Consider the following 14,543-nt stretch of genomic DNA (forward strand, 5'->3'; position numbering starts at 1 on the left):
GACACAGCTGGGCTGGGGGGTGGGTGCAGTGAGCCTCCTGCAAGCCCCCTGCGGCACTGGGCCAGGCTCTCCCTTGCACGGCCAGCACCCCTTCGGCGCAGCACCCCCCGGGCCAGGGAGACGCTCGTTCCCAGGCTTTGTGTGCCTGCACAGACCACAAGACACAGCAAAGGGAACAATGGGGTTGCTCCAGTTATTCCCAGAGAGGCAAAGGACGTGCCCGCCTCGGCTATGCAGCGTCAGGAACAGTCAGTTCCCCCTCTCTGCTCCACCAAGTCCTGCGCAGGCTCAAAGATAGGGACTGAGAACTTCCTCAGCTGCGGATCAGAGGGCACTGGAGTCTTGCTATTTTCTAAGGCAGAGGGAAAAAAACCGGCACAGATGAAAAAGCACTGGAGTCAGCATTTTAAGTGAGGGTAAGAACATCATCCTTCAATCTGCACTTCCTTGATTGCTGCGACAGCCGCCTTTCACAAACCAGGGTGTCTCCTGTTTGCCTTTCGCAAACCAGGGGAGCAGGACGGGCTCTGGGTTTCCTGCTGACGTGGGGGTACATCTCCCTGGGGTGACAGGGGTGCGTGGGCAAGCCGGGGGTTCGAGATGCTGGTAACAAAGAGCATCTGGCTGCTAAACTTGCTCTGCTGCTCCCTAGCAGGAGCTGCTGCCACGTCCCTGAGCCTGGGCTCTCCTCCAGCCAGAGGCAGAGCGCAGACAGCACCGAGGGAAGGAGGTGGCACCTACAGCACCTGGTTCTCCCGTGAAGTCCTTGCTGCAGGCTGCTGCAGGGGCTGAAGCCTACACAGAGCCACAGGGTGACTTGGGCTTCTCCTCCGTGAACACGATCACTCGAGGGCTACTAAAGACAGCTCAGGATAACCCTGGCTCACAAACGGCTGAAAAATCAACAAAGCGACCTGGAAAACTAGCACAGGATGCTTGCCCTTCCCCAGGGCAGTTCATTTAGGATCTAGGACGCTGGGCTTAGGGGAACTGTTGTCTAACACAGTGCAGCCCACCACATTATCGACCACAGAGGAGCAGCCTGGGCATCTAAGTGCTTTTTAGCACAAAACTCACCCTAAGCTCAGAGAGCTGACCAGACAGGCTCACGCAAGCTGTGTGTGTGCCGACAGCTCAGAATAAGGAGACAAACCTTCCCTCTAGCGGCTGCACGGCCCAGAAGCCTCGCAGTTCCCTTCCCTCCCCGCGCCCAAACCAACAGCGTTATTTCCACCAGCCCTTAGGCTCAACACGGATCCTAAATGCCTCCAATCTAACCACCCCACGCGAGTTTCTAGCGGCTCAACCCCGGCACAGCTGCCAGTTTGCGCAGAGCTGCGGCTCGTAGGGCCCCGTGGGCAGCCCCTGCCAGGCTGCCGGCAGCGCCGTTCATGCGTAAGTACGAGCCAGAAAAGGCACACGGCCACCACAGCTGGCCTATTTCTGCAGCAAGGATGGTTTGTGGGGCCAGTTCTTCAGCTGAGTTACTCCCCCTTACAGCAAGCGTTCGTTGGGACAGGAGATCAGGCCTAAAGTTTCTCCTGGACATTTTTATTATGGGTCTTTGTCCCGGTTTCAGCCTCATTGCCATCACAGCAGCAGTCAGCACAGATCTGAGTGGGCTGTTCAAGTTCTAACTGTAGCACAAGCGCACACATTAGCATATATATTTCCAAAAGTACCAAAAGTTTCCACTTTTCCATTTACAAATTAGGGAGTTTATTCACAATGTGTCAAACTTGCACCCTACAACTGGGCCACTGAATAGTGAAACAACTCTGTTTTCCATGACCAAGATGCTCTGGTTTGACGACGCAGCATCTCAGGCTACCGGGCCATCTACTCTTACAATCTGAATGCCAACATGACATTATCTGTAGGAATACAATCTGTATACAGATCCTACAGGAATACAGTAGGGAATAGTTGTCTGAAGCTTCCCCGCTCACAACAGCACAGTCCATCAGCCTGCCTTCCTGGAGAAAACACAGCAGTAACATTTCTGGGGCTGCAACCAACCCCATCCTCAGCAGCAGATCTGGGAATACCTCCCAGGAGGGTGTGCACCTTTCAGTTTTGTAAGCCCTCAGCTGTCTCCCTGCCACTGCACACACACGTACATACAAATCTAGCCAGCTTTTTGCTCCTCTTCTTCTCGGGGAGATGCGATACAGCACCAGGTCAGTGACACCAAGTCAGTCATTCCTGTGTCAAGTGGTCTCACCCTGAGACAAGGGTTAAGGTGTTACGGTGTGCACTTCGAGGCACATGAATACACCTGCAGAAAAAAAGCCCCCTCCATCAGTCCATTCCACCTTCGCCAGGGCCAGAAAATGCAGTCTCTTGCAATATGGCTGCAGGCAGCATGATCAGCTTGGCCTTTTCAGTTTGGGTCTTATTTAAAAGCTGCTCCAATGCATGCAATGCAAGAAATGTTTCCTTTTCTTGACTTTGCCATTTCTGTCTATTTTAAGACCTTGGAGAAGTCCGTAGATTTGGATTAATTACACGATGGGTTGAAAAAAAACACTCAAAATTACAGGTACTGACTGCTACAGCCTTCACTAAAGACTCTGATCTTTTAAGCTCACAAGGAGGCTCAGGTGTAGATTTGGAAGCCTTGAATTTCACTCCTGTTGCCCATTACTCATCCAGGGATGTTATATTACAGCTGTATTAAAAATGAATACAGCAACTTTGACTTCTTCAAAGCAGGAAGTGAATAATGAATCAAAACTGCCCTTATTTCAGCTAAGGAAAAATGATAAATGGAGCATGAATCCTGTAGAAGTAGAAAGGCTCTTTAATAAAGGTGCTTTGCTGTTCATATTCTAACAGCCCTATCCACATCTCCTCTGATTATTCTCCTGCTATGCACAGACTCACAGACTCAACACAATCAGAAACAAAGAGACACCATTACCAGGAAGAAAGACCATCTCTTTGCAGCAAAGCTTCAGATGTGCCTCTCCGAAAAACATAATTCCCTGAATGGACGAGTTCACACCCAGCATATATGAGTCACTGCTAAAATAGACCCCAACAATAAAACCTTACTATCAACCATTAGTGCTTAGCTGAACACTGTTCGTGTCCAAAGAATGAGCTGCAAAAGTATGGAGTGACAGTATTACAGCGACAGGGTCCTACAATTACACTAGCAAACAGATTGTGTAAGAGCCCTTTATAATTAATCAAACCTCCGTATCAGGTTGTGGTTAAGGGTAGCACAGAAAATCGGTTACCAGCCCTGCCCCAAAAATATGTCATCCTCTGACAGAACCTAGCTGCATCCCCTTCTTGCCTCCGTTTCGTTGGCAAAGGAGGGAATGCTTGCCAGCTTCAGCAGGCTGATGGAGGATGCAGTGCGGCCCAGACATAATGGATAATTAGTGCTAAGGGCAATTTAGTGCCAGGGACTTGATGTGGATATGGGAAAGTGTTCAGCGTTGCTCCTGGGAAGCTCCAGGCTGTCCTGTTTACCTGTCCACCTGTGCAGTGGTGGTGGGCTGGTAGCGCAGGCACAGGCTGCACGTCGTGCTGCTGCAGAATGCCCTTGTCCACAGACGGGCTGGCTGCCTCTGCTGGGAATGAAAACAAGAAAAGCTCTAAGCATGAATGCTTTGGGATTCTTCTGTTGAAGGCAGGTTTAAAAAACCAAGCCAGCTGTACTCCTTAAAAGCCAGATTCCTACCAAGGCTGCCATGCTAAAGCAGCTATGCATGTTCATACCAATACATTTTTCTCATGAGTTGTCACTTAGCAATTGAGAAGCCGGTTGGTGGCTCGCTCTCTGTTACTGCGCCAGTCCATCTTGCTTTTATTATGGATAGTGCCTTTCCTGAAACAGGAACAAGAGCTATTTTCTGTCCCTTCAAATACCATTTGTAGATGCCAGTGTGAGAAAAATTAATCCTATACAGCAGGCAGTAATTCCTCTACACTATTAAAAAATATACAAAAATAAAACCATGCTCATAATATCATATTCCTCAAAAAAAAAAAATATCTCTAAGACAAAAACACATCAACAGGATAAAATTTATATACCAATTAAGCAGCAAAATTCCCAGAACAAATCTAGTCATTCTATTTTTTAATCCTGAGAAAAACACAGGCCACAGTATACATCTGAGCAAGGAACCTCACACACAAAGTAACAAAGAGTAGTCTGTTTTAGACCACTGGTCTTATTGTTTCTTCTTGATGGACAAGTCTGTATAAATTCCACACAGATTAAAAAGCACCAGACCATGCAATTATAATGGCACAGGGCATTTCAAATCATTTACTGAGAAGAAACACTGGTTGTTAGCTCTCTCCTGATGTCAGTACAGTCCATTACATAGCTCCCATTCTGTCACTTCATTTTAGATTTCAAAAATATAGCATGCAGCAGGAAGTTACAGGACAGGAAAACGGCTTGTTCTGATGAAGTTACACTGAAAGGCCCCATTTTGGCAATTAGTTATTGTCATTCAAATGGCCCAAGTCCTCATTTTGCATCAGTACCAGACAGGCTTGACTATCACACTCCCAGGATGTCTCCAGATCCTTTCTGTAGCCAAACCAAGTTCGTAAAACAGAAGAGACAGGACCACCCCATCTAGGAAGACCCCTGCCTGCTGCTGGCTCACTTCACCTGCAGGTCAGGCTCTACGACTTGTCAGAAACCTGACCAGGCCTCAGTTCTCTTCCGAGCCCGCTTTGCTCAAGCTCTGCTATAACTGACATATACTTAAATTCACTAGATCTGTGGTTGAAGGTCTCCACTAATTCATAGGTCTCAGAACGATCTGTTGCATAGAAAAGCTGCACCTGATTTGCCAAGCACTGTGCTTCATGGACCACCTGCAAATTAAAACAAAGAACGTGTTACTATTGAGTTTTCTTGTATTTGAACATCCCATTGAAAACAACCCTTCAGCAGCTGAAAGGCTGCAGTCCTACTCATCGAGTGACTCGATTCCAAGTCACCTCAGTTTAGCAAATCTCTTAAACTACCTCCCTCTTGTTCCTGACCTACTTCCACACTTTAGCACTGTGCCTTTAAAGTACTCTCCTGCTGAGCATACACCTCAGAGGTCAAATACGCCTTTCACGATCCCTGCTCACTCTAAGGTGCTGGAGGTGCATCAAAGTCTCATCTTTCTTTTCCTCTGGTTGACCTATTTGCAAAAATTGATTGTTCACTCTGAGATACAACAGGGCAAATGCATTACCAATGACTCCTCTGCACAGCGTTTCAGAACTGGTATAAGCAGGTCAGTTAGAGGTGGGATGCTTTAGTTATCTTGTTCTGCCAGTATAATCCCCAGTGCCATTAGTCCTGGCACTGTGCTATTAGACATGCAAATAACAGTACACCCACACATAGAGAAAAGAGCAAAGGCACACAGAAACCTAACACAAGGCTCTGGAGGTCTACTGATTTGATAAGTAGCATTAAGCTTCAAAAACTCTGTTTTAACTTGTTGGCTGGTAGCAACAGCTTTCACTTAAATTTGCTTCCATTAATAAGCAAAAAAAAAAAAAAAGCACTTTTTTTTTTTCCGTAACAATAAACTATAATACCCAAAGTAAGAAAAAAAAAAATACATGATCTTAAATCTCCAGATAGACAGACTGATGATGTCCTTCTAGCTTTTACTAGTATTAAATAGATTAGGTTAAAGAAATCTAGTAAGACCATTCTTTGGGAAAGCGTCTTTTAAAGAGTTCACTTTAATTTGGTTTTAATTCAAAAGTGTAGGAGGAGCTGCAACGTAAAATGAAGGAATCCAGTGAGCAGGTTTCTCTTACCAAGAACTTGGAGTCCATTTCTGCTGTCATTAATACTATCCCTTTTTCTTTCTGCAGCTCAGGATAATGGTACAAGACCAACTGGCTAGGAGCAGTTTCACCTTGGGTCTGAAGGAGACAAAGACATGGGTCAGTATCCCATAAAGAACTTCAGTTCTACTGCAGATTTGGAGGATTGATTACAAAACTTTGAGTATTAACTGCTACGGAGGCAATAATTTTTCAGGGCTTAAGGGTCAGTTCTAATTAAAAGTTCACTATTCCTGGTATGTACAGAAAAAAAGGGATGTGAAGATTTAGGCTGGGTTTTTTCTTGACTAAAGACCATTTTTCATTTAAAATAACCCACAATTGTCAGGAGGACATTTCATCTTAGAGCATCTAGTGGTATATTAAGTAGCTTGCACAAACAGTTCTAAAAAATTTGATTCTTGCTTCTGTTTTGAGATTATTTGACTTTTACCTCATTCTCCTTTAGATTATACAGTTAATTCCCATAAATCTCCTAATTTACCTGTAATTAATTTATTAATTTACCCATAATTAATGGCAGGTTTTCCCTGATAATTCTTTTAAAGTTAAGCTAGACAACCTGTTTGTTAAACCATTTAGCAAATATTCTATATTGTAATATACTGATACTAGATATTTCTGGACCCTATGCCATTTTTGGACCTTTTATTTCAATCACTCACCTGAACGTTTATTAGGGAAGTGAAGTGCAATTCTGTTCCTGACCACTGCCCCACAAAGAACTCGTAGCCTTCTTTTCTTGGCAAAGCATACAGAAACTGCAGATAAAAAAAAATTTCTCCCTTTGTTAGAAGAAAATGATGGCCATGTCATACTGTTCTCCAGCATAAAAGCAGACAATAAGCCAACATTACCTTATCAGTATTATTTCATTAGCAAATATTCTCGCACATATTTTTATCAGTATTATACGAGACAGACAAAGGAAAGGACAGTGGAGAACATTCAGACTCTGACCTTTTTGTTCACTTCTAGAAAATTAACAGCAGAAATGGTCAAATATAAGGTAAGGAACATTCAGAGTATTTAATCCTGTCATTTCACCAACTGTTCCAGGACAGGCAGCAAGCATTTTCTCTCTACAGAAAATTTAGTCTGTTCGGCTCCATAGGCTAGGTACTTGCTCATTTTCCCACACCAAGGGAAAGGACAATGTGGAAGCAGAAAAACATGCAGTATACCTGACTAAATGCCAGTGCACTGCACAGAAATGCACTTAAAGATATAAATAACTTTCCAGGCTCCAACTAGCTCGGGAAGGCAGATCTATTTGATCTTGCTCTTGGCAAGTGAAATATGCAGGACCAATTCATCAATCCAGTAAAGTCCCAGTCAGATCTACTGCTTTTGTAAACAAAGTATATAGACTCTCAGCACAGCAAAGTCTATATACTTTGTTTTCATAAAGGAATGAAGCATTTAATTTCTGTGTCAGCACAGTGAAATTTGCACAAAGTCCACGCTTCAGCACACCAATTACTGTAAAAACACATCACTTTCAACAGAAAACAGTATTAATCCAGCAGCACATGGTACAAAACTGCAGAAAGATATCCTTTAGCTTGTTAGCTCTTCTGCTCTTTTGTAGTTTAACTTCTTCAAAGTAACAACATACTTATTCACACAGGAATCTTCTAATTGAAGCTTACAAGATATCCACCGACCCATGTGAGAAACAGTGAACCCACATCTTGGGAATCCACTCATTTCTGAAATAACCGTATTACACATTCGCAGTATTTTATGCTTTGCAGTGTTGGCATACACCTAAGACACAACCCACAGAGTATTTACTCTGTTATCTGTAACAAAGGGTTTGACTACATCCGATTCCCCCTTCCTTGCCTTCACAGCTGATGAATTACAGTGCTCTACAACAGAACTTATACATTTTGCAGTGCATGCCATATAGTCTTTTTCGATAACTCACATGCCCTTACAAAGATGCATTACTGACACAGCATAGTGCCTGCCCAGCATGGCTTCCATGCAAATAGCTCACACTACCTTACCAGTATTTACCTATCACATATCAACAGCTGGGTGAAGAAAGCATGGGTATGCGCATTTATGATGATGAAAAACAGGCTAATAAATGACACGGTTCAGCTCTTTCTGTGGACAGAACCCCAATATATTGTTTTCTTTGTCTGTTTGCCTTTTCACATACTCCTGCCTACCTTCACTGCCAGCAAAGAAACATAAAAAGAAAAGAGGAGCAATTCATACCAACTGTTAAGACAAGAGAACTCACTTTCTCCATATATGTGCAATGAAATGCCATGGTGACACGTAGCTATAGCTAACAACAGTTCCTCCAAGTTAAAGCAAGGATGCTTTAAGCAATAAGGAAAGATATGCAGGAACATCAAGGAAGCTGGCCTAAAAGGCTTGGCTCTTCACAACACTGCACAGAAGAGACTTAAACACAAGACATCAATAAATGGAAACCAAAGGCATGTAGCTAAATTCCTTCCCTGGGAGGTTCTGTGCTCTCGTTTCTGAACCCTACGGCTATTATATCTAGATAGCTGATAGCTCGATCAAACTGTTTAATACATATGAATAGCCATTGCTTTTATCTGAACACTAAGACAAGTATTTGAACACCTGGACTTTACTAATCGAGCTGATATGATAAATCTGAATGCAGGAGGGTCAAAAGTTGATGCATTAGGCTTCAGAGAGGATAAATGCATTACAGCTATACATCCACGCATTGCGAGTCTCTGCCATACGTACCGATGGACATTTCTGGGCTCTCTTCCATATTAAATCAAACTTCTCTGCCTTTGGGGAAGGAAAAAGAGAAATTAAGTTCTTGTAACACAAACATGGTTGCAGAGTTATTCAGAATCACCTCATTAACCTTTACAGGGCACAACTTCCATCTACAGAAGGTCTTACTGCGGGAACAGCTAACAATGAGTGTGTGGAAAACTGTATTTAATTCTTCGTTACCTAAATGTCATCAGTACCCCATTTTAACAATGCTGTCTCTAAGATGCAACAGCAAACTCATTGGATCCAAAGCTTTATTCCTTGGAGGCGGGGGGCCCACGCATGAGGCTTGCATTACGTCCTCTTCCAGTAATAGCTCCACTGCATCATGTGGTGTCAACAGCTGAGCAAGATGACATATCCCTGGCCCCAAACTGTGGATTTTACATCAGTCATCTGTTTTTCAGTATTAAAATGCAGCCTACATATTTACTCAAACATACTTATTGCTTACGTTTATACTAAAACCACAAACACGTTTGGTCATCCCTGAAACCTGGCAATCTCATTCATGTGTTCTCCGTGTTCCTCCAAATCTTTTGCCTACTCTTCTCTTCCTGGTGCCATATATTGATACCTACTCTGAGGTGTGCAGGAGGGAAAACACATGGCATTGATCAACACGAAATTCCTCTGTGTATGCTTCTGAGCACTTAAGAATTATACAGGGCCTTTCTTCCAGTCAACAAAAAGCTTCTGGCAAAAGACAGGTTTTCCCCCCGCTTCTAGCGACACCATGAACTACTTCCTAATGTGCCTAGGATGTGGTTTGTGTTAAAAGCCTTAGAAGCTTCCAAAGCTCCTCTAAAACAGTGCACCAAAGAACAGTGCCAGCCCCACTAATGAAAGACCTACACCATCTTCACTGGAATCCCTGGCTTTGGCCATCTGCTACAGTAAATGTGCAATTTAAATTATTTTCCCAACATCCACATGTTGGGAAAGCTGAAACACGAAGCTGCTTGACTTCAAATCCCACACTGCCATTTTCAGAGCATACAGCACTTCATACACTTAGAATATAGCCTCCCACTGACTTCAGTTGCAGCTCAAAGGGCCAAGTACAACCGTAAAGCAGACCCCAGCTCTAAACGACGTTTCAAGAACTCAAGGAACACACAGCTTGAGCTGAGCTGTGAAAAGACAGATTTAAGAGATCACAATCACACAGAGACTATGAAGCAAAGAATAAGAAGAAATCCCAGAAGCAAAAAAAACTCCTTTGGCCTAACACAGATTAACTACAATTAACATCTGGTAAAGTTATCAGGAGTAAGATTATGATCTTATCACAGGAAGCACCATGCAACCTCAATGAAAGACAGTGCTGCCAATAATTTTAAATGTATGAAAGTAAGTTGTAAGCGATTAGCCACGTGCAAGTTATTGGCCAAGTGTGCTAGTGCTGCCATATTAAACTTGAGTTAGCAGTCCGTGCTGCAAGGAAGAAGGGAAAGAAATGAGCAACTCTGAAAAAAATTATGTGAAAATACAAATGCTACCCTAATACATACTAGGGCCCTGCAAAGAGTATTGGATACTCGTAAGAAAAAATGCCTGGACATTCAAGCCAGGTGTGCAGAAAAAGGTACTAGCTTTATTGAGACTGATGTAAGTGAAAAAAAGAGGAATACACATTTCTGGAAACAAAAGTCTTTATTTGGGGCAATAGGATCACTCAATCTGGAAAAAGTTTGTTCTTGAAACCTCATTTTCCCTCAGTGATTGCTTTTAAAAGCAACAGAATCACAGTTAGAAAGGAAAGTTTTGCACACTGGCCTTTCAAGTGCATAGCTATAGGGGAACTACTTACAGGGATAACAGCATAAACCGTATCTTTTGCAGAAAAATACTGATTCCAAATCTGCAAACAAAGGAGATTAGATACAGTTAAAATCAAGCATCTAGCAGTAATATTAAATGCTTTAAGAAGAATTGCATTTGTCAACTTACTTTTATAAGCACTTAGAAAAATAATTTTTTGATCAAGCCTGATTGACTTGCCTGCTAATGCAATATGCTTCTCCTAAGGTTCCAGAGTACTTGTACCAAAGAACAAATCTCAACAAGATAACAGAAATAAGCAGTAGGCTTAGAGATGGCTCAAGATTTACTAGCCATCAGAATTACTTCTAACATTTTTCCCAACAATCACACTAACAATTTCTAAAGAGTTTGAGGGGTTTTTGGTTTTGTTTGTTTGTTTGTTTTTAGTAAAGAACATACAAAACATTTTCAACAGTAGACAAGACTTTGCATAATATTCCTGTGTTTACAATCTTTTTCTTCACCACAGCAGGACAGCAATACCAACATAAAAGCTAAAAGTCTTTAATAAATGGACAAAAGATGTGACTTATAACTAGATAAAAGGGAATACATTGCAAAGTCAAGCAGATATTAGGGAGAATAACTTAATTCACACTGTTCTTCAAACAGATCCACCCACCTCCTTCTCACCCTAACCAACTTTAGTATGAGTACTGAGGCTCCTGAATGACAGCGCAAACAAAGGTACAAGGTGGCAAAAGCTTTGGTTTTATTCCAGCAAAACAGATGTAACATAATCCATATGAGCTACTGCTAGGATTTCCCTTTACCTGGCTTCAAACCTGACAGGAGCTTGCTAAGACCACACATTAAATGGCAACAATAAGAATTACAGCAGAGACAGTTTTTGAGTGATCAAGTCCAGATGTGTTATTTTATGAAGTGGGTACATCCTAGGTGGACTTACCTATATGGAGAAAACTGTGACTGTGCTTTTTATAAATATACATCCACACAAGTTTTACTTTTCAGTCTAAGTAAAATTTCCATCCTCACATGTAGATTACTATTAAGCACATATGTAGAGCAAACTTTATTCCATTTAAATTTATCACCTGTTTTATCTCCTCTGCTGATTTTTCCTTCACCATCTCAACATTAAGAATTGAGTCAAGCGTCTGCAAAAGAAAGCATAAGGAATTTGGCATGACAACAGCTCTGATTCAAGTGAGAATACAGAATGGATGCAATTACAGATAACAAAATCAAGCTAGAGGAACTTAATTCAATTTACAGTGTGACTTAGTCCTCTTAATTGCCAAAGAAACTAGTAAATTACAAGCAGTAACGCACGGAAAAGTGGACTCACACCTTCAGATGGAATAGAAGAAATTCCATCAGGACACAAGATACATTTTGCTCCAGTTGTGCAGATCTATACTGAAGCTGCAAGAGGAGCTGCAGCCTTTTGCCTGCAGCCATCTCAGACACATGCTCTGTTGGCAGATTTACACAGAAAGTTTGCCAAAATAGGAAAATGTGAAAGAGAATAAAATCATTCTCTAGTCCCTCTGCTGGCTGATCTCTGAAAATATATGTACATGCTGTAAAGGCAGTTTAACCCTTTCCATTTATATTGAAAACACTCAGTACAGAGCCCCTAACTAGTAGGAACTTTCAAAGAGAAAGGACAGGATAATAAAAACCCAGAGAGCTGGAGTTTTAAGATCAAACATGATCCCAACAGTAAATTAAAATCTTATACTCAAGTGCAGCATAAGGAACATTAGTTTTATGTCAAGCAGCTCTTTGCTGAAGCATTGATGGTAGCTATACAAGTTAATCTACGTCCTTGATTTGCCAGCATGTCCTCTCCTAACACTTAGGTTTGTCTCCCTTACCTTATCCTTTGTGAATCCTCCCTTTGATGTCTTTGTGCCCAAGCCTTCTGCCTAGAAGAAAACATTATTCTTTAGCTTTTATAGCTGATACTTTAATACCATTTATTTGCCTTCCTTTCCATGCATAACATGGCTGCTGACAAAAGTCACCTGAGTAGGAGCTCAAGTTTAAGATACTTCAAGATCACACAGATGTGCATTTTTATTAAAATAAATGATTGATTAGGAGAAGTAAATAAAATTAACAACAATGTGAATTACAAATTTCAAGGCCAGAAAGGATTAGTTAAAAGCAAACTATTACGCATTTTGGATCAAATATTATTCAACAGTTTTCTTGCATTCACTAAAAAATGATAAACACAAGACCACATCACTCTATCTAGCCAAACTAATCTGGAGCCAATTAAACACTTAAGGTATTAGGCACATAATTTACAGTCTGAAAAACAGCAAAATACACTGGAATACAGAGCAATACTTCTAGCCACTCGAGAGTGAAATTCTGGGGCTCCTTACTAACCTGAACACTGTATGTTTGTAGCATTATGCTGATCCTATATAAATGATATTACAGCTTTAATATATGTGAATTACAAAGAAAATTGGCCTTGCCTTTTCTTCCATACATCTGATAAATTCTCCTTGATTGGAATATCCTACAGGTTGCTTTTTCACTTCATTTCTTTTTTCCATACGGGATTCAAACACTTCCGGACTGGATCTGAATCAGAAAAGGGACTATTAACAGTATTGGGTGATTAACATCACTTGGCCTTTTAGAATATTTACTGTGGTACTGATTCATGTTAAAACTTTAATTTTTTGTTAGCAGAACTATCTCTTATCAAGCCGATCATGTTGGGAGACGACTCTCATTCACCTGGCGCCAACTGCATGTGAATCTAAAGGCAGCATTAGGCCCAAACGAATTGTCTCATCAAAGCTAAAACTGACCTCCCTCCTCCTAAAAAAACCCAGCTCCCCCTGCACCCCTTCTTCCCAAAAAGCAGCACACACACCCCCCTGCCCCCCCACAGCCCCCCCGCTGCCCTTTTTTCCCCCCAGGCCCTCCGGTTACCTCAGATCCACCCCCTCCCCGCCCGCACCTCCGCAGCTCCTGGATCTTGTGCCGGTACTTCCCGTAGAAGGGGTTCTCCTCCAGCGGCGCCCCCCCGGGCCCGGGCCCCGGCCCCGCCAGCTCCCGGCACGGCGCGGCCGGCAGCCCCAGCGGGCGGAGCGCGGCGCGGCTCCTCAGCGCCGCCCCCAGCGCCCCGGCCTGCTGCAGCGGCCCCGCCATGGCGCCCGCCGCCTCGCGCTCCGCCCGCCTCAGCGCTCCGCCCCGTCCCGCACCCAAAATCAACCGGCCGGAGACGCGCGCTGGGGGAGGAACTTTTATTTCGAGAAATTGAAAGTTCAGTGACACGGTTAAAGAGAGAGAATTAAAAAAAAAAAAAAAAAAAAAAAAAAAAAGCGCGGAGAGCCGCAGCGCAAACCCAGCGGCGCACAGGACGATGCACGCCCTCCCTGTAAAGGTCAGTCAATGACATGAAAGACAGTGGTCCCTACACAGGGGTCACCCAAAAAAACCCACAAATACAGCCTGAAAATGAACCCAATAACCGCCCCTTTGGAAACCCACGGACTCTAGGCATGAGCTACAGCAGAGAGCCGATCCAAACAAGTGTGTTTACTATGCCCGTGCCTTTTACGCGCCCTGCAGCGCGACTAAAACACGGGGGAGGAAGTCTGCCAACGCCGCGGCTTCGGGCAGCACGCAGGACGGAGACCGGTGGCGTGGCAAAAAATTTCCAGGGCCCAGTGCTCCCAGGCTGCAGCACACCGCTACCGGCTGCCCGAGGCCAAACAGAAGCGACCACTGTACTCGGGGACAATCGGATTTTGTTAAATTGATAGCACGAGTCCATCCTGCAACAGTAGTGACTACAGCAATTAGCAGTCGCCTATGCTCTCAACAGGGAAATGAAGCAGCACTGCTGACAGCTCTGCCCCAGTGCCAGTTGCAGACCAGCTCGGCTCCTTGGCCGCGGGCAGGACGCGGGCGGCTGGAGCAGGACGCGCCGTCTCTAGGCCGACGGTTTCGCTACTGCTGCTGAAGAGCCTGCTAAAAGTAAAGCAGACCGCAACAAAACAAAATACTAAGATTCACATGGCGATACAATAATCCCTTAAATTTTAAGGTAAGTTACATTTCACACAAACCATACTTCCAAAAATATTTTGCAAACTCTGGCA

The 14,543-nt window shown here is 43.4% G+C and overlaps 1 protein-coding gene across 3 annotated transcripts; it reads right to left on the reverse strand.

The window, feature by feature from the left end:
• Positions 1-2,785: 2,785 nt before the first annotated feature.
• Positions 2,786-13,620, reverse strand: ATPAF1 (ATP synthase mitochondrial F1 complex assembly factor 1). Of its 3 annotated transcripts, none has more exons than XM_042784607.1 (9): positions 13,397-13,620; positions 12,903-13,011; positions 12,288-12,338; positions 11,502-11,564; positions 10,430-10,480; positions 8,578-8,625; positions 6,498-6,593; positions 5,803-5,910; positions 2,786-4,851 (listed from the first exon to the last, which is right to left on the reverse strand). In XM_042784607.1, the coding sequence occupies exons 1-9, from the start codon at positions 13,585-13,587 to the stop codon at positions 4,657-4,659; spliced, it is 912 nt and encodes a 303-aa protein (XP_042640541.1). In that variant the 5' UTR covers positions 13,588-13,620; the 3' UTR covers positions 2,786-4,656. The 3 variants fall into 3 exon arrangements, with proteins under 3 accessions (XP_042640541.1, XP_032856651.1, XP_032856650.1); XM_033000760.2 differs by having other exon boundaries at positions 13,369-13,532; XM_033000759.2 differs by having other exon boundaries at positions 12,903-13,028; positions 13,397-13,478.
• Positions 13,621-14,543: the final 923 nt, after the last annotated feature.

Source organism: Tyto alba, unplaced genomic scaffold (assembly GCF_018691265.1).
Source record: "Tyto alba isolate M040663 unplaced genomic scaffold, T.alba_DEE_v4.0 Super-Scaffold_1000006, whole genome shotgun sequence".
In the NCBI taxonomy this organism is placed as follows: Eukaryota; Metazoa; Chordata; class Aves; order Strigiformes; family Tytonidae; genus Tyto; species Tyto alba.

Bases quoted from the DNA above. Each gene is read 5' to 3' on its own strand.
- ATPAF1 (XM_042784607.1), bottom strand. From the start codon at position 13,587: ATGGCGGGGCCGCTGCAGCAGGCCGGGGCGCTGGGGGCGGCGCTGAGG. The intron at 10,481-11,501 runs GTGATAAATTTA...CTTTGTTTGCAG, and splicing joins CAGCAGAGGAGATAAAACAG to ATTTGGAATCAGTATTTTTC. The intron at 4,852-5,802 runs GTAAGAGAAACC...TTTAATTTGCAG, and splicing joins AAATGGACTCCAAGTTCTTG to GTGGTCCATGAAGCACAGTG.